We start from the raw sequence: 23,264 nt of genomic DNA, 5'->3' as shown, positions 1-23,264 counted from the left end.
TTAGATCCCTATTCCCACACTCTAATAAGCTGTATAATTTTTGTTTAGAATTTTTCTGCAAACATACTACAATAAGCTTCTTTTATTTGGAGACAAAATACAGTGGCACTACTGGAAGGAATTTCACAACATTACATTTTTCTTAAAGGACAAGCAAACTTTCAGGGTTGGTAATGGGCAAGCATGACTGAGATCTGTTGCTTTCGGGTAGTTCAGAGTTTATGGACCTTTCTGAGAAGGCTAGCAAGAAGCTTTTGGAATAAAAATGTGGTTTAGATTAAAAAGCTGTTAAAATTCTGCTTTATGTGGTTTTTTTTTATCCATGATTAATTAATACAAACCTTCTGTGGCTGAAGTTTGCATTTGATTTAAAATACTGACACTCTTCTGGTTCTATCACTGTGAGAAAACCAATCCATCTAATATTTCAGTTCATGGATGTAAACAGCAATCCAGCAGAGCTCATGATTATTTAGTATAGCCAGCAAATGTATAGAGAAGGGCTCAAATCTGTACCAAACACCTCTCAGACTGTTAGATTCGAACTCAGAGGGAATACTTCTTATGAGCCAGAAATAAACTGATAGCACATAAATAAAATATTGAATTTTTTTCCCAACAAAAAGTGTAGCTTATCCTCAATTTGTTTACTTGTCCTTTACATTTCTTTTTATTTTTTTCAGGCAAACAAAACTGCCCCTTCAATGCACTTGATCTTGAAAGCATGTCATTCTCCTTAGAGAAAAATCTGTTCAGAATTTCACTGTATCTACCACAATTTTGTATTGAAAAACTTCCTCTTCCACTTAGAAAATGACTTCACCACTGATTTATTTGCTGCTCTGGTATTAAAACATTGACACCCCAAGAACCTAAAAAAAAAGTTAGAAATGGTGTCAATTTGTAGTCTACTACACATTTAACAGAAACAAAGCAATTAGTATATGATTTAAGATTAAGACACTTCAAGATACGTTAAGGCATTGTAAGTTTATTTTTTTTCCAAACCAGATTCACCACACTTCTGATTTATGTAGTAATATGAAAAGGGCACCTTATTCTTTAGAAAATATTTTACCCCCACTTGAAATTAGCTAGATCCGGTAGGAATGTGATAAAGACTGTGCTTTAATTATTCTGGGTAGTAATTGTAAAATAGTTTTTAGTTACTTTGCCTATCTTGGGACTTGACAATGGCATTCTATAGGTCTTAACTTAAAATCAAGTATGTAGTTTCCAGCAACTAAGTCTGGGACAAAACAGTCTATGCGCTGGCTGCTGCTGTGTCTGTGTTCATAAAAACAACATGTCAGCCTGCAACTGTTAGCCAGGACAGAAGCTTAGTATTTCCTATTAAATATATTAACTCTGTCAGGAAGACAGTGGGGAAAAAAAAAAATAATCAAACTATAATCAGGTAAAATGAAAACCGTGTCCTTCAGGAGACTGTGATTAAGTGAAGGAAAACCTTTCCTGAAACAAAGAATCGGTTCCCACTTCCCATGTAGGAGCAAGCCATACAGTTTTCTATGCCAATGGAAGCCCCAGAAGATCCAGACCTTGTGACTGTCCTAGCTTTTATAGGACTTTATAAAATCAGGAAGAGCCATGAGAGACTTTATTTCCCCAAACCTTAACCCTGCTGTTCACATTTACCAGTTTACAAACCAATTTTTACTGTTCTTTGTATTAAATTCATTTTAGATGCACCACGTAATATAGCAGACTAAGATACAACTGCCTCTGGTGCCAGCAATAACTGGACACATCAAAAAGATGAGAAGACAGACTGAAATTCTGACCATAAACCATGTGCATCTGAATAAATTAAACAGCTTTATTATGTCTAGGCCTATTAAAAACAAGTGCAGCAAATCCAAGAATCCTCTGAAATTAATTATATGAATAAAGCAAATTAACTTTATTCTGAGAAGATTTTTTGCATTTATGAAATTTGGGTTTTTTAAATTTTAAGCACTGACTGATAAATTCAGTTCTGATTTAACACGGTTTCATGTTGTCTCCTAAACTATTAGCAGAGCTTTCCCCATTTAGGTAGTTAAATTAATTTTGGAGGGGTTTATGCTAAAGAGCAGCTGTGTTCTGCGATGCAGCTGTTTTCTGCAGTCCTGCTTCCAGGATCACCCCCTTGACTGCACCCTTACTTGGGAGGGAGGTTTGCTAGATGATGCCCCCTTGACCGTACCAGCTCACTCCAGTGCAGCACTGCTCCCTCCTTGCAGAGGGCCCGTATAGAGCTTGTTCTGCTGGCACATGGGACCAGGCCACCGCTGGGCTCACAGCCCTGGCTCAAGAGCCTGCAGAGCAATGCGACTGTAGCCGGCTGCCATCATGTGGTGATGCTCCCACACTGCAGCTGAGGACTGCCTAGCAAATCTGGGCTCAGGAGGGGTGGTGGTGAACGAGAAATAAAGAGGAAAGAAACCTAGCCAACGGTAAACTTAGGAGAACTATTCTTGATTAGTTTTAGAAACCGAAAAGCTGAAAGGTTTCTCAAATCAATGAAATGCACCTATGGAAGACCAAATTTTCAGTATAGTCAAACTAGAAAATGACTGGTATTTCACAGATCAATTAAAAAGCAAGAAGGGGAAGGGAAGAACTATTGTAAAACAGAGCGTCAGAAAACAGGTGATTAACTTCCTTGGTGTTACTTCAAGAACAGAACACACAACAGCCAGATGCACAACCTAATCTGATTCATTACTACTAGCGCAAAGGCCTACTGGTACAAAATGTATGGATTTGCATTTAAAACAGCGTTTAAGATTTCTTTCTCCCATAACAAGAACAGGTTCGCACTGCAACAATGCTGTAAAAAAATACATAACTGTCTTCCAAATTCCACCAAGCTGTCCAAGATTCCCAGGAAGCCTTGTTGCACTGTCCTCTGCTGGCTTGCTGTAGCTTGTTATTTCCAGTGTAATTTTGTACCAGCTACACAAGGTCAAAAATGGCTGCATACATTACAAGTGGTTCAAGACAGAAGGAATCCCTCATGCAGATTTTTTAAAAGAGAATAGAGACTGCAGATTTATCAAGTCGGAAAAAAGGGCAACTGCAAGCAGAAACTACAGACTTCGGATGTTTTGGACCTAAAACTTTATATGGAAAGAAAAAATACCTCTCATCTCTATAAACAGATATCTGTATTATCTCTATTTTCTCCATTATCTTACTTATGCACGAAAAGTAAATATGCCAATTTTAAAAAATATATAATATATAAAAAAACACCGCAAAACCATCCAATGCTGACAATTGGTAATGACATCAGTCACTCAACTAAGCTCATCACAACAGGAAACTTGCCTTTAATATAGTGTATGCACAATTTTTTTTTATTAAGCTCTTTGCTACCAACTTCTGCAAGGGTTTTTTCCACACCAGATGTGTTTTCTTCTCAAAGGCTTTTGATTTTTACATAGCTACACAGAAAGTATTAAGAACAAAAATCCTATAAACTTGCAAAGAACATTGACTATCTTAGAATTTATGAAGCTGAATTACAGCATGAAGTATTTCACTGACTGTACCAGTCTGCCAAAATAAGCTAATGAAGACAACCTAAAGATTGCATTCTTTCCATTTAAAACTTGAAGTGAGTGAGTATTGTAACTCTATGGCTGATTTTACATTATTTTCCTCTATGTAAGTTAACCTACCGATTCATCCATGATTGAAGCGGGGTCAAAGAAATCTGGTTTTAGTTCCGTTCTTTCTCTCCTGTTCTTTGATGGTGGCTTTAGAAAGCAAGCAAATAAACATGTTAACTGTAATTTCAGGAAAAAAACAACATAGTTTTTAAACTGTAATAGATGAAGGTGAACTCTCAAGGGATAAGAATTTGTAGGAGATAAATGTTCATCTCTCACATTATTATTACAGGAAGTAGTGTTCTTGCTTTTTGTATGGCAGTTTGAACAGATGGCACTTGTATAAAGATAGTGGCACAGCCATTTAAGAATGAACAGATAGACAAGAATGATTTTTGTTTCACCAAAACAAAAAATTTGATTCAAATACCCTACTTTAAAAGCAGAAATACAAAAAATCCAAAATCCCCTAAAAAGACGAGTAATTTTCTTACTAGGTCTATGTCCATGGTGTCAAAATCCATGCCTTCATTGAGATCTTCAATCCGTCCTTCTGATGACATCATCACATCTTCCACAATCGGCTCTTCATCATCTTCCATTAGACTTGTGCCACGTCGACTGAAATAAAATGATGAAGCGTACTGTTTAGCACTAAATCAAGTTAAGTTTTATCTCAATATTTAAAAAGCTAATGTTCAGTAAGGAACTGCCAACAAGTGACAATCCCATTAGATAGAAAAAACCCTAAGTAATTAAATAAAAGCATAACTACTATTAAAGAAAGCTGGTATTTAACCAGCTGAAAGATTCTAAGAGAGCAAGGGAAACAACTGACAAAGATCAACTTATGGAACTTCGTGGTACATCCCTGCATGGGTACTCTAAGAGGCTGCAGAAATGGATAAGCAGATCAAACCCACACTTAATTCAGATTTCTATGCAAGTATTTTTCCTCAAGTGAGAAAGAACCTAAGATTCATCACCTAAAGAAAAACTGTTCCTGCCTTAAGACGAGACAAGGAAGAATGTCTTTGCAATAAAGTGGATGCATAAATCCATTTTCAGACATTCCCACATAGCCCTTCATCCTCTCTCCTCGGAATTTCTACATGCAACACTAGAACTCAGAAGAAAAGTAAGGAGTCATTCTGAATTATACTGAACACAAACTATATTACATGAAGCACTGGTATTAAAGAATTAAAAACAAGTAGGGGAAAGATGTAAAGCTCCTCAATACATATGCCTGTAGTTTTAGTTTACAACTCTTACTTTTCTTCTGTAGAACCACATAGTTTTATTGAAGCTGAGAACTTTTAAAACTAGTCTTCCCCTCCTCAGCTTAACTAGCTCTGGAATGTAATCTCATTAGTGTGCATGTCAAAATGCACGCATGATGAATCATAATGGAGTAAATGACATTACAGTAAGAATGTATGACCTCTGAAGGACATTCATTTAAGAAACATGAGACTGTCTTTATCTATGTTCACAATATGGAGAACTTCACATGGTTTTTGTGTGTTTGGTTTAGGAAGTTCTATAAAAACTGGTACTATGGGATTCCTCTCAACACTGGTGTCAGTTTAGGTCAGACAAAATCTGCATCAATCACAGAAATGCTGAAGACAGCAGTTCCTTTCAAAGGAACCCTAAACTTACAGCCCAGAATTCAAAGGAGAAAGAAATACCAGAATTAAACTAAGCAGAAACTTTCTGCTCCACACACTGAACACCTATTATAAAGCTCATTTTTAATGTTCTATTCTAAAAATGATTCTGCAGTAAAGAAGTGTCATGTATATTGATTATATATTCCTGCCACAGATAGCATTCAGTTCAACAACCAGGTCCCTTTATCATAAATTTCACTACTATTTAATTTTTCTGGAATTTAAGTTCAAAAATAAGCAAGAAATTAAACTGATCTATTCTGCTAAATTATCATACACTTCTACAAGTTTCAAGACAAAGGAAAACATAAAATGTATCCCTCTTAAAAGATACAGGAGTGACACTGCACTTAATAAACCCTCCCCTCCCCAAACCACTGAAGGACCATTCCACTCTCAACTCACATAGCGTGTTGCAAGTTGGTTCTCAGCTTGACGTAGTTCATCGCTGCCCTCTCCTGTTGTTGTCGCGCGGCTTCTTCCTGTTGCCTTTGAGCCAACATCCACGTTACTTGCGTGCTTAAAAAGACCATTATTCTATTTTAAACATGAACTGGTTTTGTGTATGAACACTAACACAAAGCAGACCTACTCATCTACGTACTTGTAATCAAGTGGAGCTTGGTGGTGTTCGGGCTGCATAGGATAGACACCCATATAACTTTCTTCAGGTCGCAATCTCTTGGGCTCCCTCATTATAGTAGAAGTAAGCTGAGGTGTCTGCATCATGACTGGTGTGTGCATTGTCTGCTCCCTGTTCAGCCACATACTGTCACTACTGCTGCTTTCTTCAGCTGGAAGGCAACACAGAACATCAGTAAAGTTTTTCAAACTAACCTAAAGTTGAAAGTTTAAACGTGATTACTTTTTGCCACAAGTCTTACACGTGCCCCAAAATACAATCGCTGGCTAGAGTATTTAAAATACTTTTGTATTCTGTGACTTAAAGCAGCATAGTGCATTTATTTCTTTTTGTGAATCAGTGTTACGATATTAAGCCTCTTCAAATGAATAGTTTTCCCAGCAGGACACATAAATGCATAGAAGATACCCTGTTTTAAAAAAATACATTAAAGCATACAAATTCACTCAAGCTAACAAATAAGCATTGACATGTGTAGTTCATATGGATGAATATGAATATGAAAACATTCATATGAATGTAGCTCATTTTAAGATGAGAAAAGTTCTACCTTCAGGTACTTTCCGTTTCCCTGTCGCCGGCTTTGTCTTCTTATTTCTTACTGTAGAACCTCGACTACTAATTCCACTAATCACTGACATAGTATCATCATCACCACCAGCTAATAAAGAGTTTCTGTAGGACATGAGAGGAAGCCACACATCTTCTCTTCGTAGAGACATCTGAAAGGTCATAAACTTCTCCAAGTAAACATACCTTTAAATGAAAAAAATAATTACAAGAATGCAAAATATCTGTAACAAGATGTTAACACGTCAAGATACGTAACTACTGAAATTAACATCCAAAGCTCCTCATCTAGTTAACAAAAAGGCCTGGCAACAGCAAATCCAGAACATGATTTCTGTTCATCCACCATAAAATAGCAAGAATAAATACAATTTACCCTCTGTGATTATACGTGACTGCATTAGTGTAAAATTATCTTGATGTGCCAGATTCCACTTTAGGTGAATGCAATACACACACACCAATACATATTTATTCAGATGTAGCTCTTATGATTATCATTACAAATATTAAGAAGAATACGAAAATACTTACACTGTTCTTTTGTCTTGTCTGAGAAGTTTGGAGGAGAACTCACTCAGAATATCAAGAAATGCCAAATTTAATGGTGGGTGGCTCTCACCTTGTGGATTAGGCTCCTTAAAAGCAAATTCTATGCCATCCCTAAGAAAAAATTAAAAATGAAGTCACATCAAGCACAAACCGAAGAGAAAGTTCTAAGCACTACGAGCTATCAAAATCGAACACCTTTCTTTATGTCAAGAAAGCAATGATTTGATGTTTCCATACTCTGGCCAAAAAAAAAAGTAAGCGCTATTCATTATTTGAATCTGCACACACTCTGTCATGACCTTTCTACCTTGCATTTCAAGTTTTCTGCGTAAGGCCAACACAACCCACCACTAATAATGCAGTGGGGATCAATTCTTACTGTTATGGGTAAGAGATTAAAAATACTTTTTCATGATAGCATCAACACTGCTGTCATTTAAAGGCTTATACAAAGGTGCTGAAGAACATCAATATTAGTTATCATTTGGGTTTAATTCAGGCACAAAACTGCAGTCAGCTCCTAATTTATCAATGGGCTATATCATCTCCAGTGCTGATGCGTTTTGTATTAGCTAACTGATTTTGAAAGACTGAAAAGGTATTTGAACATCAGTCAAGAAGCATTTATGAAAAGGGAAGTAATACAAAGCACAAAATTACTTGTGTAACATAGCAATAGCTTCTCTTGTTTTCAACTGATCCAGTCCAAACGTTAAAGCAAAACGTCGAGCAAGTTCCTTTATGCCACTGAATGTTGGTGATGATCTGTCAAAATTATAACCATTTTCCTGAATCATTTCATTGAAAAGCTGTATGAAAGGAAAAGGGAAATTTTCGTTTATTACAAGATTGCCAAACTTTGGATTAATCAACATAAAGCTAAGTTTCAGTAAGAGTGGTTTACAGAGTTTTTCTCTTAATTCAACAATCCCAAAAGACAAACATGGAGGTTTAGAAAAATCAAGTCAAGGCTTTGGAAAGCCATGTCAATGCTACTCTTCAAGAGTCTACACTTCAGAGTTAACCCTTGAGATGCGTACTGTCCTCTGCACACTGTCAAACCATAAATATAACAGGTTTTCAACTACTACTTTCTAATTTTTTTTTATTTTTTATCTTTTCAGAATACAAGAATAATGGAAGAAATTCTAAAATGAACACATGCTTTCAAAGAAGCTGCCAAAGACACCAAAATCTTTGCCATTGGAGATCCGAATTTCAACTATTTATCAGTGTTTGGCAAACGTGAACACTGAACTTCATCTTTTTTTTTTTTTTTAGTTTCATCAATGCTTTTTTTATCCTGCTGAATTTTACTATAATGACCTTCAACAGTCATTTTTTCTAGTATTTTCTAACTCTAGAACACTTGCCCTTCATACTCTATATAACGCAGAATAAACCAAAACCAGGCTAGAGCTATGAACTTAAGAGCTTAGACTATGAGCTTAGTTATTCCCTTTATCCACTATCATTTTTAGTATTTCTTCTCTGGTTAGTTTATTTTTTAAAGAAGCTTTCCTGAAATCAGGTACATGTTTCAATTTATGAGGGTTCTTTCTGTATGTTTGTTTTGTAATACTTGGGTCCCCTCATGTTACTATTCTTATTGCCACATGAGAATTGCGGAACTGCCTCCTTGCTTCATGTGTAATTGTACTTACAACATTCACTTTGACCTTTAAAATGTAAGGGGCTGGTTATTCATGAGACAGAAAAGACTAAGAAGGATAGTATTTACCCAACATCACAAAAAATTATGAACTCTGGTGGCAAGTCAGCAAAAACTGCAGGAGTATTTAGTTGCCCATTTTATGCTGCAGTTCCACCAGCTACAAAGTCATGCTGCTAAAAAAAAGAAAGGCTTCATCCTCCCTGATATTGGCAATATCCATATGTATAAACCAGCTATGGGGCTTAATTAAGGGCTTTCTCTGGTCACTTCTCAACCAGGATCAGCATCTAGATCTATATCCACTACGTGGCTCTATGACATCTAGTCAAAAAGAGGTGTGAGGAGAGAGGACAAACTGGGGTACACTTCTCCTATCAACACTAGTTCCTTTCAGCAAGAGCAGAGATCTATGTTAGATTACAGTGATTTGCAGAGATATGGCTTTATCGTTCTGATCCTGTAAGATTCATGCAGATGGTTCATGTGAGCAGATGAATCCGACTCTGACCTCGACTGAATTCATCAGGTCTCCACACAAACAAGCTCTTTTACTGAAGAGAGCATTAAATCAAGTTTTAATTTCAAAGATGGGTGAAGCCCCTACCAAACATTAAGAAATACTGAATTACTAAAACTTCTCATTACTTCTCAGAATAGTTTAAAATCATCCAAATCAACCAAACAAAAAAATCCCAACCACCACCCTCCAAAAAAAGTGAACACAAAGGGAGGGGAAAGGGAGGGAAAACAATCAAACAAAAAGAAAACAACTACAAATAAAAAACAAACCCTACCACAAATGCAGGAAGTGTTTTCCCTTGTTCATGAGTAAGTGAACTACCAGTTTCACAATACATTTCTGAATATGTGACACTTTTAACTACTGGTTTAGGGTTAAGAAGGTATCACAGTTACATCCATTTCATATTTATGTGCCTCTTGCATACACTTTGTGTTGCACAGTATTTTCTAAGTATAGGAAGACTTCAGGCAGTTTTTCAACAGCTGCAGAAAATGTGTTCCAGTTTAGACCTATTTACCCCTACCTTCCATACGAATTTCATCATTAATATCTCACACTAGCTATTAAACAGGACGTTACCTACAGGATGGAATTACATGCATAAAAATACTGTAAATGATTCTTACCTGCTGCAAGCTAAGAATAAGTGTTTTAGCACACTGGATTTTGTCTATCTGTCTTGTTTTACTCATTGTTTCTTTAATAATATCACCATAGTCATTGTAATACTAGGAAAAAACAGTAAAAAAAAGGTTAACTTTCAGTTTTAGTAGAAGACATTACAACTACTGAATTCTTCAGAAAACAACATCTACGATTTGCTATTTAAAAAAAAATGTGAAGACTTGCAAAAGGAAAAAAACCTAACATGTTCATGATGGCATCATCAAAATGATATCCTAAACCACCTCCAAAATGTTAAAAAACCCAGTGAATATCCAGTTCACACTCTTCTTGCTAGTATTACTTTAGAGACAGAATGACCTATTTATCTTCAAGGCCATGACACATTTGTTAGTAACATGTGTTCACCCCTCCAGGGTACAAGATTAGAATCTAATCTTTTTAGTAACTCCTCTATCTCTGGTGGGGAGTTTTCTGTTTTCTCTGCTGAAAGGAAACACTAACAGATAGTGTCATAGCCATAATTTTTCCAATGAAGAGAGCTGTCTTTTCAGTTCTGTCAGTACTTCAGGCTCAAGAAAGACCCAATTATTTCTTTAGCAATTCAAAATACACATAGGGCACTCAGACAAAAGCAGGCTGCCCAAATTTTTAATTTTTAAGTTAAATCACCAAGGAGCAAAGCTTTATTATGTCCACAAAATGAGAACTCATACAGTTGTGCAGCTGTGAATCCCAGGAGCCAAGTAGGGGGTTTTATATTCAAATAAGATAAAAACAGATTTAAAAATCAGGGGGAGGCAACTGAAAACATTTTCTCTTTTTCTCTTCTACAGAGTTTAAGCTGACATTACTGGATGAGGCTAGACATCATGGAGGTGATCTTTGTGAGAAGATTCTCAAAAGGCCTGCTACACTAGTAACTGAATTAAAAATGTACCATTGATTTGGGTAAGAAAATACATCTATTAAAACAATGTAAAAATAATTACCAGGCTTCCTTCCTTCCTCCCTCCCCAATAACACACTGGAACTGTGAAACTAATCTCAGACATATTTTCCTTCATATGGAAAAAGAATTTTAAGAGGTCTACAAACTACCAACTCCAGAGGTTTGAATTCTTCACATTCTGAACCAGTTACTTTGCAAGGTAAAAAATAAAAAATATTATGAAATTCACAGCTACTGTATTCTAGTAGGTTTATGAAGCATCACTACTAGGCTTCAGATTTACCTTCATATATTGCTTGAAAATGTCTGCAGCTGTATTCATTTCCACCACAGTATATACAATGAGTTTACAGAAAGCTGCAAGTAGATTTCTTCTTTTGTGCAATGCTTCAATTTTGCTAGCTTCATCATCCTGCTGTCCATCTAGAAAGAGTTCAGAACATGAAAACTGTCAGGTTTCAATGCTTCATACTTAAGCATTGATATATGAAGTGATGTGGGCTAATGGTCAGGATTCTGGAAAATCAAGTCTCAATTCTGACAGCAGTGCACTTTATTGGCCTGATACAGAGACATATATATTTGTGCCTATTGAACCAAAACTTTACCATGATTATCCTACATGTCCCCAGAACATAAAATGCTTTAATTATCTGCTGACACTTAAAAGACAAACCTACCTCTGTGCCCATGAACACCTCTCAATGCCCAAGGGAAAAAACAAGAAAGGGGAAAAAAAACCCAACCAAAACCACAAAAAATAACAAGCACAGACAAATAAATATTTTAGTTAGAAGGCAAATAATATAAAGGAAACTTAAGTTTTGTACAAACCTGCACTATTATTATCATCATCCTGATCAATGAAGACATGATCTAAAATAAAACTGAGTAGTTCAGATTGCAATGAAGAATCAGGAGTGTAAACAAGTGGCTCCAACATGTCACGTCCTCCTGTCATGATCTGATGACTGAAGATCATCAACACATCACACAGAATTGTGAAAGCCTATTAAAAAGAAACCTTAGTAAATACTTGGAAATTGGATTTATATTTCCACGTAACAAAATATTTAGTGGCCCAATACATACGGGCCACTTAAGTCCAGAACAACTACACAGGCCCCCTGGGAGTCAAAATATGCACAGTTTCTTACAGGAGGCTGTTGTACAAAGACTGGGTCTCCAAATAAAAATATTGCACAGATGAAGCCAATTAAGTATCAAAACATTGTGAGATTAAAACATGAGGAGCCTGAAACTCCTAAGTTCTGCCTGCTGGATACATGAGGTCACTAGAGAACTTTGTGGACACCACCAAAGTACAGTCTTCTTTTTCCTTTTTATTTTTATTAAGTTGTCTCAACCACATTTGTAAAACATCCAACAACTGAGGTCATTCAATTCCTTTAAACCCTAACGCATGTCTTGCTTCCAAAAAAGCAACTACCTCTTCATTTTGCTGGCTAACTCGTGCATCTGACCTGACTGTACTCCAACTCCCTGGAATGTTAAAATGTAGCAGCACCTAGACTGGCATTCTTCAAGCTAACAGACCAAACAACACCGGCAGCAATGCTGCACCACCTCATCTCTCTGACTCTAATCTCTTCAGTACTTCCACTTTAATGAATAGATCTGTTCTCTAACTCCTCAAAGCAAATATTACTAATTTCCTGGTCACAGAATTACATATGCTCCTCTCTCAGGGAATTAGGGAAGGAAAGCAGAACCATGGCTCTGGTAGCCTCTGTGACTGAGGCAGCTGTAGTTTCTAGAGCATTCACCTGAGTCTGAGAGTTACAGGCAGTCAGAGACCTACTGACAGCTTTAGTAATTTTTGTTATCTGCATTTCACACCCTACACCTTGTGACCTTTACACTCAACAGCTCTCTGGCAGAACACGTCTATTCAGTTCCAGGAATATGCTTCTTTTACCAAGAGTTTCAAAAACTGCAGCTGTGCCGCTCAGTGCACCATATTTTCAACTTCAAGCTCAACCAGGTTACTATTACCTTCAGCAGCAAAAACACTCCTGGCTTTCTGTTCATTTAATTAAAAGCATACCCAGAAGATAGCTTGGTCCTTCCCCCACAGAGAGATAGTTAGTTGGTTTGTATGCTTTTTTATTTTAGCATTCTAAAAGTTGTTACAGGCATTTACTTAAAATTAATCCTGCTATCAGTAACCTGTGCTCTCAACTGGAACCTGAGGTTCCTGTGAGTGCCCTGGCTAGAGAACTATTTTGACCACAGCCTGGAAGAGACTCAGCCCCTACAGTTTAAACTCTTCCCTTGACCCTACTGCCCTCAGAACAAGACAAGTATTTCCCAAGGTGGTATCTCAATTCTTTTTGAAACAGAAAAAATAAAAAACAACACCGAAAACCTTTATGCCTCCACTTTTCTTCCATAAAGCCATGACATTTGTCCCCTGCCTGAAATGTCAGGCACTGCTTGCTAGGATTAAATACCTACATATCTTACGTTTGAAATATCCAAGAACTTAGTTCCAGCTAAAACTCTCCCCCAGAATGTACACTTGTAGGAGGGACCAACTATAAAACCAGTAAATCTCTTCTGAGCAGTACATCACTGTTGTGGCTTCCAAGCATTTGCTGGAATGGTCTCCATCTCTGAACAATCCTGTTAACAACTGACCAGTGTATGAGTGTACCCAAGGGTGACCACAAAAAAGGAATGTAGGTTACGGTGCATACGTCTGCATGTATGAACACACACTCATGCTGGGCACCCATTATTTTTCTCCTGATTCACTGATCCCCAAAATCCTGGGACTCTGAAGAACTGAGCAATATATTGTGCATGCAGCACCATGGTGAAGGAGAGCAGACTGGGAAGTTGTCTCAGTATGTCCTCACAGGTATATAGAAAGAAGATGAAAGTTGTTTTCACAGTTCTTGAGTGGATGAGCACATATATATCATAGTAAAAATGTGAGAAGAACATAAAAGCATTCAAGGATAGAACTAAAAAAATAACTTGTGTCTTTTAAATAGATGTCCCCAGCTTTTCCAGTTCCAATTCTATGAATCCGCAATGAGCTCCTCCAGAGGTGTGCGTCATGACCACCAGGTAAGCAAGAGCTTTGATATGGAACTCTCCCACCTAACAAAAACCAGAAGGCTTCTATAGAGAGCCTGCCCAGTCATTGCTTAAGCAAGTAAACAAACCCATCCTTGAATAGAAGCTTATGCTGCCTAAAATTAAAAGAATAAAGTTTAAATTGGTTCTGAAATCCTACCTAAATTACCTAAAGGCAGGCAAGCATGCAAATACACTATGTATTCACACTCAAAGGGCATTCAGTCTCAACATCCAAGAAGCACCACATTCCTACAAAAGCACTAAAAATATTAGCACAAGGAACTTTTCAACTGCTTTAGAAGTCTATTAGAAGACTACAAGACTGAACAACGGTCACTAACCTGTTCCTTAACAGCAGTGTTTACATTGGTCAGGTAGTGTTGACAGATTTGACAGAACACTCTCATCTGCTTCTTTAGACGTAGAAGATCCTCCTTTAAAGAGAACGATTTCATGTAACAGGTTTGCTTTCACAGCTTTATAGTCACATCTAGCATATGCATATTCACAGAACTATCCACCACAGACACACAGTTGCAATATTCCAGGCCACTGCATTATTTTAAAATCACCATTACAAATAAAAATAGCAAGTAGCAATTTCCTCAATTTTGTCATCCTGTGTACTGCAAAAAGAGAAGAAAGTTGGGGTGAAAATTGTAAAGTTAGTTATTAAAAAATAGTAACATCATCCCTCCCCCCAAAAAAACCCCACAAATCCCACACCCCAAAAAAAACAAAACAAATAAAAACCCCAAACTGAAAAAACCCCACTAAAACTGAACCCCACGAAAAATAATAAACACTCCAAACCTACAAAATCCCCATCGACACACACCCCCAAACAAACAAAACTCCAGAGCATAAAGCGCTTTCTCTTTAAAATATCTGTATTCTCAACCGAGAGGATAGATTTTAAGTAGCTACTTATAACTAGAAGTTTTAACTATAACAAGGCTACATGACATTATTTATTTTACTTTGTAACTCATTGCTTGGGGATAAAAGGTCAGACGAGAGCTGGGGGTTTCTACCCCTCTTCCACTAGAAAAAGAAGAGAATATGTAACTGTTGCAATAACTTCCAGAAAAATAGATTACTGAGCAAATGAAGTACCAAACTGGTACAAATACCATCCACGTGTGTGGCATAGTTGGTGTTACTCAACCATGTGAAGATTTTAGCCCATGTAGAACGGGGGAAGTCGTATTACAGAAGACCAACTGTGTAACCACCATCAGCCCAGACAAAAGAAATACCCCTGAGTAGTTTAAAAACTATCCACACTATCTAAACCAAACCAAGTCTCTCCCCTCAAGGAAGCAGGTAACACACTGGTACAACACATTATTTAATCTCAATGGGAATCTCAACAGCTGTTTCTTGACTATGAGTTTAAGTCTAATATGATTTTAGAACACATTCACTAACAAAATCTTTTCTCTCAACATTCACCATTCAGATTACTTATACTGATGTGAAGAGAATTACACATGGGATTATTCTTTCCTTTATGAAGAATTAAACATTTACATTTTAATAAAAACTGAACTATTTAGTCTCGTATTTTAGCAGCCTATATTATGAAGCTAATTCCTATACTTAGTCAACCTGTTCAAAACCAGCACGCAGTCAGCAACTGTCACAGCAAAAAAACCCAAACAAAACCAACCAACCAAAAAAACCCCACACAAAACTTGAGGGACAGTACATTTCTGACACTTCCGTTTGTGTTTCAACTTCTTTACTGCTGCGTTCCAATGGCATTGAACAGAAGCCAATGGAACTCCTGCACATACCTGGTGTATTTGGCAGCAATCAAGCAGTTAAATGTAATAAACCAGGCTCAACATCTGAACCACAACTATGAAAGCTTTAATTTACCACATTTTATTATACAGGAGTGGACAACAACCTCGACTTTACAAATAAGTTCCTCTCATCTGCTGTAAAGTACTACAAATCACATTTTACTGCAAAATAGCTAAGTTAATCTTCATCTGTAACCTAACTTTCCAGTATTTAACTCTGCTTCTGCCATCAGGCTTGTGATAAAGGTTTAATCACTAATACAACAGGCCCAGACTGCTGATTACCCTTTAAAGAATAAGCTAACAAAGCCTCCCGATCTTCTCCAGATCCTTCAATGCATAAGTGGCTCTCAATAATCTATGTATCTATAGCAGATATTTTAGGGTTTGGAAATGCTAAAAGCCATTAAACCCCAGATGGGTAAACTAGTTTAGCCAGCCAGTGTTCAAGAAGTTCGCATTTAACACACCTTCAGATTGCAATTACTGAATCAGTAAGGCCACAATTATTCATTGGATTAATGAAATCTTAACATGATAGCAAAAAGTAAAAAGAAACATTATGATCTCACGAAGGTGTTCTCTGTTATAAAAAACAATAGTACAAGTTACAAAGCATGCTTCTCCATTCCTGTATCTACCAGAATTGCATAGTAGCATACCCTAAAGAAACAATTTATACATCCTCACATTAAAATAAGTTTATCATAATAATGGATTATTAATTACAAATTGTAATTTATATATTATGAATTATTAATGCCATTAGTTCTCTTTGTTTTCTCCCTAGTAAATTATGCCAGATGCCTACAACTATTTCTTAAGTACGACAATCCAAGTGTTGAAAAAACCTGAAGAACATACTTATTTCACCTCTGATATGAAGGATGTGTTATCAGTAACTCCAATAACAAAGTGCAACTCCAGCGTAAGTTTCCAGTGAAAGAGCACAAAATGTACCCTTCCCACACTACTGTAGAACGCTTCCAGAAAAAGTATGTTTGATTATAAGGTTTGTTTTTTAGTTAAAGAAATCAAAATGTTTCAGCACTTCAACTTCATTCTAAACTGTCTGGCCTTTCCAAACCCATCTTTCATTAGGCAGTTTACACAGCAAACCACCTAATCGCCCTCTTCAAGCAACGACATCCAGTACAAGAAACCTTAATCCTTCCTCCAAGATTTTTCAAGAAGTGAAATTAGAAAGATGACATTTGCCAGAGCTTTGCCCTTCAAGGTTGCTATACATAGATGCAGAACAGGCCCTCTTCTTATTCCCTGAAAGTCTGAAATTGAACTTAATCTTTTTCATGTCTCTAACAACACATTTAAAAGACTGATGAAGAGCTAAGTGCAATTGCAACATACTGAGCAGTAAGAACACTACAGCAGCGTGCAAATTCTTTTATCTCACTGACTTGTCACTGATACTTCAGAGTTTGCAAAGAAATTCAAGCCCACCTCTTGAGAGTAGTAAGACTGACTACACCGTGTTTCTCAGTTGGCATTTTACCCCTCCCTAGCACCGTTACTGTGCCAACCTAATAGATATTGCATTTATTTACTACAATTATTTTAAAACCCTGTCAAAATAAAACAGTAGTAATGTTAAAATAATAAAACCAGAACAATCTAGAGAAATACTGGGTTTAAAACTCAAGCATTCCTCTACTGAAGTTATGAATTCTGAAGAACTTATTAGAAAAGCAGATTAAAGCAGGTATCAGTATTAAAACAGAAAAAAATCTTAGTCTTAATTAATTCCATTACAGTCTCCACTTGACGACACTGCAGGGTACCTACAAATGTTTATTTACTAATACAACTGGAACAAGGCATACCTTTGTGGAACTGCTCTCAGTGACTTTTGCTAGCTGCCAAAGGATTACATAATGAGTACACTGCAGTGCATGAATAACAATCTGAAATCAAAAGAGAAGAGGCATTACATGACAGAGACCAATAAAAGACAACAACAAAAGCTATTTACTGTTGTAGCTATAGACCACACTTAACTACAGACCTGTTCTGGCATGTCTCCATTTTCAATGCCGGTTTTCAATAACTTGTAGTTGCAGCCAAACAAGTCCCATCTTGATAGATCATGAGCACTGGGAACATTAGAAATGAAGCAAAGACGTAATTTAACTAACACCACTTCTGCAGTTTGATGTTAACAACTACTAAAAGCTTAACTGGCCTAAAAAATAAAAAACCTACACACCCCCAAAAAAAGCACAAAAATTATGCCAAAAATTATACCAAAGCAAAAAATAAAACTAGATTTCAGTTTTGCATATATATAATCCTCATATATTGAAAATGCATCATGTTCTGCATAACTCATGATTCACACTAAACAAGAGAAAAAAAATCCCTCCAAGTTGCATTAAAAAGTTGATAACAAATTAAAACCAAACAAAACCACCACCCTCAACACCACAAACCCTGACAGACGTTTGCAGAAACCTACTTGTGAAAAGCAGTGATTCTCTTCAGTGTTGACAAGACTTGATATGCATCATCTTCATCAGGTTCCTCCCCCTATTTAATAATCATATAGTAAGATATCCCACGCAGTGTACTACACAAGCAAGAGAACTTCAGATTGTCTTTTAAATAAACAAAACCAACCCCAAACAACAAGCAGAAAAAACACCCCCCAAATGCAACCAAAAGAACCAGAGAGAGCTGCACCTAAATTATTTATCGATGACATATTTTAGAAGAATTAAAGGGTTTGAGAGAGAAGGTAACAGTTCATGTTTAGAAATAGCAGCATGAGGAGAAACAGGGAAGGGGAAGTGAGGAAGAGGGAGAAGGGGAAGGGAAAAAAAAAAAGGGAAAAACTCTAAGATACTGGAATACAATGTATTATGTAGGTGCTTCAATTTTCTCTGAAGAATCCAGCAGAGGCCACTGTCAGACAATAGATACTGGACTAGATGGGCCATAGGTCACTACCTCAATCTTACTTTAATCACATAAAAGAAGAGTTCTTGAGAGAAATGTTTTGCTCTAATTTTCCCACAAGTTTTGACAAATTTACATTTGGAGAAAGAAAAAGTGTAAGAAGGAAAGTGTCCAACAAAAAATACCTGTTTAAATATACAGGGTAAAATATCTAAGGTCACAGAAACTCCTTAATTTATCAGATACTGCAAGCCCATTGTGTTTTATGGTTCTGAGTTGCACAACCTTATCAAAGCACTATGGATTTCAGCAATTCTACCAAAGTATTTGCTATTTTCCTTCAAGCCAACAGTCTGACATTTAATTTCCTTGCTTTCTCTCTCCTTTCTCGTACAAAGGAGGAAACAAATGGATTACCAGGCACATTGCTTACATAGTCCACATACGTCTACAGTTTCTAAAGCAAAGTCCTAGTTCAGATCAATAAGCAAGAAGAACAGGAGCAAAGCCTGATAAAATAATCAGCAAAGTGTGGAGAATGAAGTTGTCAAAAACACACTTCCCATGCTCCTTATCACAGATCAGGAGGAGGAGAAACAAGTTTTGTCTAAATGTCAGAGATCCCACAACGTTAAAAACCGTATCAGAAAATTCTCACTCTTCAGATTAGCACAGTGTGGGAACAAAGTGATTTTTAAGCTATTAATTGCATCTGCTTGCATCCAGAAAGAAAAGGGGAGTGCTTTCAAGAGATTTGATATTTAACAACAACAATATGCAATCACAGGCAAGACTAGCAACTCCAGCAAATCTGAGGACAATCCTACAGGAATTACAACACTACATCTCTTAAAAAAATGAGCTTCAAACTTAAAAGGTAAAAAGTTTACATAATTTCATAGTTTATCTGAAACTTTCCAAATTTCCAAAAGACACTTGTGGAAAAGAAATTAAAATTGAAAACTCACTGTCCTAACATAAAAGAATAGTCTGAGTTCACATAATCACAGCAATGATACTGTTGTATTATTGTGTCTAACTGCACAATTTTGAAAGTCAGAGGGAAGATCCCATCCCTTCTGGTAGGCAGAAAAACATACTGGAAGTATTTACAGGGGCAGGAAAAGTTGATCTTGCACATTAAAATACCTCCTGCAAGAAGTCTTCAAGAAGTCGATTAAACTTGTCTGCCAACTCATCTATTAACTGACTTCTTGCAATGTCAACCCTGTTGAAGATGGTGAATTCTTCATTACAGAGAGCGTGGTATGTTTTTGAACAGGCTTCCAAAACATCTATATCTGTGTGCTTCTCCACGATATCCCGGATTTGTCGCAGTAAGGCATCCAAATGCTACAAGAAATAAAAAAAAAAAAAAGGAAAAATTACTCATATACATATACACACATGAACACATTTTTAATAAACCTTAAGGAATGTTAAAAGATAAATTCGATTTATTATTTTTGTAACTAGGATACAGAGTACAAAACAATTCTGGAAGTTCTAAGTAAATTAAAAATCTGTTTAGCAAAGAAATAAGTAGAAGCTTGTCAAAGGCTAAGGATTCGATGCATTTTAAGAAGTCATTAAAACTTGCAATTGCCAGTATGGTTTTATCTAACACTTGAATTTGCAGTGACAACTGAACAACACAGACCCATTTATCTCCCACTCACATAAACATTTATACGTGGTCTTAAAAACTATATAATTGAAGATTTAGTTTCATAACACTCAAGTGTCAGCAACTGAACTTGTTCTTACATGCATCCCCTCAATCTCAGTTGCTCACTGCTGCTCGCTCTATCACTGCTAGGCTATGCTGTCAACTAAACATGTTATTACTTTTTTGACCCTATATGATTTCCAGCTACTTGCTTCACAATACAGCAAAATAGCAAATCTAAGAAGGAGAAAAGAAAGATGCAAATAGCTTACACCAATTTCACCACCACAGCAGATAAAAGGAGAGCAGTAACTACATAATTTGTGATCTGGTAGTTTTCCCATGTCTCATGCAATGAAGATGGTTATGAATTAGTTTGAGTCGTCAGGAAAAAGTAAACCTATTAAGTTATTTCTACAAGCTTTGTATGTCAGGCAGCATACCTCAGAAGCAGGACCATAACCTGATAATAAATGCTCTTGCATGAAGTTCATCTACCTGGCAAGATTCTCTGTTAAAACTTGCTAGACAGGCCTTAGAAAACTCAGACTTTCGGTATCCTTAAGAACAGCAGCCAGTCACAGCTCTAAAGTCAAAGTCTCATTCTCAGTAAGGGTTATGACAAATAGCGGCTGAAATTCCAGTGACTAAGTCTAAATTCTGGGGTTTCTCCTTCTGTGTTAAGTTTTACTGAATGTTACCTTACCTTTTCTAATCGCCCTGTTGTATAGATTTCCAAATCAAAGTACTGTGGCAACTGCAGTAAGTTGGTGACTTTTTCTGCATCTACAGAATACTGTAACATTGATAAGGAAAAAAGTTGAAATGAATGTCTTGGACAAAACAATTTGTTATAGAACAATCAAATACTAATAAAGACTAATAACAAAAAATGAAAACTTGTGTAAGTCATACAGTTAATTACAAAACTACACTTGTTAAGATTTCAGCAACTGTCCATCAGCAAGGAATGGAATCACGCTTACCTTTGCTAGCAGCTGAGGAAGTGCCACTGCAAAAAGTTCAGTAATTTTTGTCCTGTCATCCAGCTGGGTTTTCTTTTCCTTTGCTGTCAGCACCTTAAAGATCAATATTGTAAGGATTTTACAACTAAAAGTTCTAATGCAATATTACATTATCATTAATGACAGGTACGCAGACCTTTTAAAATTACTGCATTGGGGGCAGAGGGAGAGACACTTTATAAAAAATAAATAAATCCAGCCCTGACACAAAACACCACTATACGAATGCTGGTCTTGACAATGAAGGAACAGCAAACCTTTCAGCTTATGGTTTTAAATGATATTTACTCAATTCATATGTCGAATCTGACCTTCATACAATTTTTCAACCTGTACGTAAATGGGTTTCTTACCAAAAGCTGCACCAATCTCAAAAGAAGTTTCCGTCCCTGCTTAATGACCCAGTAAAAGAAGGCAGCCTAAACTCTTACATAATCATAGGAAAGCCAACTGGTGGACTGTCCTCCCTCCAAAGAGACTATGAAGTATGTTCTCTTCCCTCATTTTGCTCTTTCAAATGGAAAATAGTTTTTGCTTTCCCAAACATTGATTTCTGTTCTCCTTTCCAACCAATACTTCTTTCAAAATCCATTTTGTATTACCTTCAACAATAAAATCAAATGTACTCCAAACAGTTTTCGCACACGCCAAAGCCCAGAAAAAGTGGACTAGCCAGGGTAGTCAGATTCTGGGGACTGTGGAGACCAAAACTGAATTCCTGAATTCAGTTCCTTCAGCATCAGCTGCCTACAGTTTCCTCCTCTTTCCTACACTGTCCCCACACAGCCATTCCCACATCTGTAGAAGAGTAGTTTTTTGCTTCTTACCCTTTTCCCTGTTCCTCTTCCCACAGGAGGATGACATTCGGCTGCTTGCCGAATTGTACAAAGCATTATTTCAATCAGTGCGCTTTCCTGTCTATCTGTTAAAGCTGAAATTTAAGAAACACATGTTAATACACAGCTTGAAATTTCATTTTCCACAAGTATTAGTATCTAAGAATCAAAATACGGGGCAACATTTTTTCCCCTTTTCTTTAAGGGTTAAAAAAAAGGGGGGGAGGGGGAGTCATGTAGGCCACTAGCTTGTTTCTAGGGGTGCAAGTGGCAGAGTGGATAGAGAAGATAAGGACCTTATAACAACACAAGAAAATATTTCATATTGAGGGAATATAACTGGATGACTCACAGGACAGGACAGAACAAATACCAAGTTTTATAATCATTTTAGTTCCTTTTCATTTTTCTGAGGCCCATTTACCAGGACTTACAAATTACAGAATTATGCCACAGGGTTGAGTTGTTTTTACTGTCATCAAAGACATGACAGTATTTTTCCATAGGGTAATTTTAACACTCAATAAATGAACCAGTTTCACAAGCAACTTGGTTTCTCAAATGCCAGAATTGCAGCCTGAACCTGTGGCACAACAAGGCAACTGGACACGGCATGCTTATTCTCTCTCTTTTCTCCCCACCACTGTTGTTTTGTGTCCCACTTCCATACTAGAAATGATGTCTTTCTATTCTTCCTCACATTCAATAGTTAGTATTCAGTGATTTATTATAGTCACGTAAAAATAGAGACTATCTGGGGTCTCATAAATGTAAACAACTTATTCTCTTATGAACCAAGACTAACAGAAACTGCAGAGCAATGTAAAGATCTACAAAAATCTCTTACGTTCTTCTCCATTGAGAGGCTCCTCCAACAGAAGACTGTTCATACATTCCCAGTCCTTCAAGAGGTCTGTTGCACAGTCCCACATGCTGTCCACAAGATATGCAGCATGTTCATGCAACTAAAATGAGAACACATTAATTATTATTCTTTATCAGTAATAAAATTCATTAGAGAACTTGCCATGATACAAGATATTTTTCTCACTTGGCTCCTGTCTGTGGCA

General features: G+C 36.7%; 1 protein-coding gene across 6 annotated transcripts in view; it reads right to left on the bottom strand.

Annotated features, from left to right (window-relative positions):
* The window catches only part of STAG2 (stromal antigen 2), a 39,816-nt gene continuing 16,552 nt past the window's right edge, over window positions 1-23,264 (bottom strand). Inside the window, exons 14-33 of one of the 6 annotated variants that reach the window (XM_010014508.1) lie at window positions 23,042-23,159; window positions 22,186-22,289; window positions 21,320-21,412; window positions 21,040-21,129; window positions 19,814-20,017; window positions 18,225-18,295; window positions 17,775-17,862; window positions 17,593-17,673; window positions 14,282-14,374; window positions 11,667-11,841; window positions 11,116-11,255; window positions 9,883-9,984; window positions 7,719-7,867; window positions 7,041-7,169; window positions 6,487-6,692; window positions 5,898-6,087; window positions 5,699-5,812; window positions 4,112-4,238; window positions 3,687-3,764; window positions 1-872 (exon numbers count right to left, since the gene is read on the bottom strand). In XM_010014508.1, the coding sequence (XP_010012810.1) occupies window positions 849-872; window positions 3,687-3,764; window positions 4,112-4,238; window positions 5,699-5,812; window positions 5,898-6,087; window positions 6,487-6,692; window positions 7,041-7,169; window positions 7,719-7,867; window positions 9,883-9,984; window positions 11,116-11,255; window positions 11,667-11,841; window positions 14,282-14,374; window positions 17,593-17,673; window positions 17,775-17,862; window positions 18,225-18,295; window positions 19,814-20,017; window positions 21,040-21,129; window positions 21,320-21,412; window positions 22,186-22,289; window positions 23,042-23,159 (2,376 nt within the window). In that variant the 3' untranslated portion in view covers window positions 1-848. Of the gene's footprint in view, window positions 873-3,686; window positions 3,765-4,111; window positions 4,239-5,698; window positions 5,813-5,897; window positions 6,088-6,468; window positions 6,693-7,040; window positions 7,170-7,718; window positions 7,868-9,882; window positions 9,985-11,115; window positions 11,256-11,666; window positions 11,842-14,281; window positions 14,375-17,592; window positions 17,674-17,774; window positions 17,863-18,224; window positions 18,296-19,813; window positions 20,018-21,039; window positions 21,130-21,319; window positions 21,413-22,185; window positions 22,290-23,041; window positions 23,160-23,264 lie in introns of all 6 variants that reach the window. The other 5 variants (XM_010014509.1, XM_010014507.1, XM_010014512.1 and 2 more) reach the window with 5 other exon arrangements.

Source organism: Nestor notabilis, unplaced genomic scaffold, assembly GCF_000696875.1.
Source record: "Nestor notabilis isolate BGI_N333 unplaced genomic scaffold, ASM69687v1 scaffold33105, whole genome shotgun sequence".
NCBI classification, from domain to species: Eukaryota; Metazoa; Chordata; class Aves; order Psittaciformes; family Psittacidae; genus Nestor; species Nestor notabilis.
This window is presented reverse-complemented; position numbering and strand designations above follow the sequence as displayed.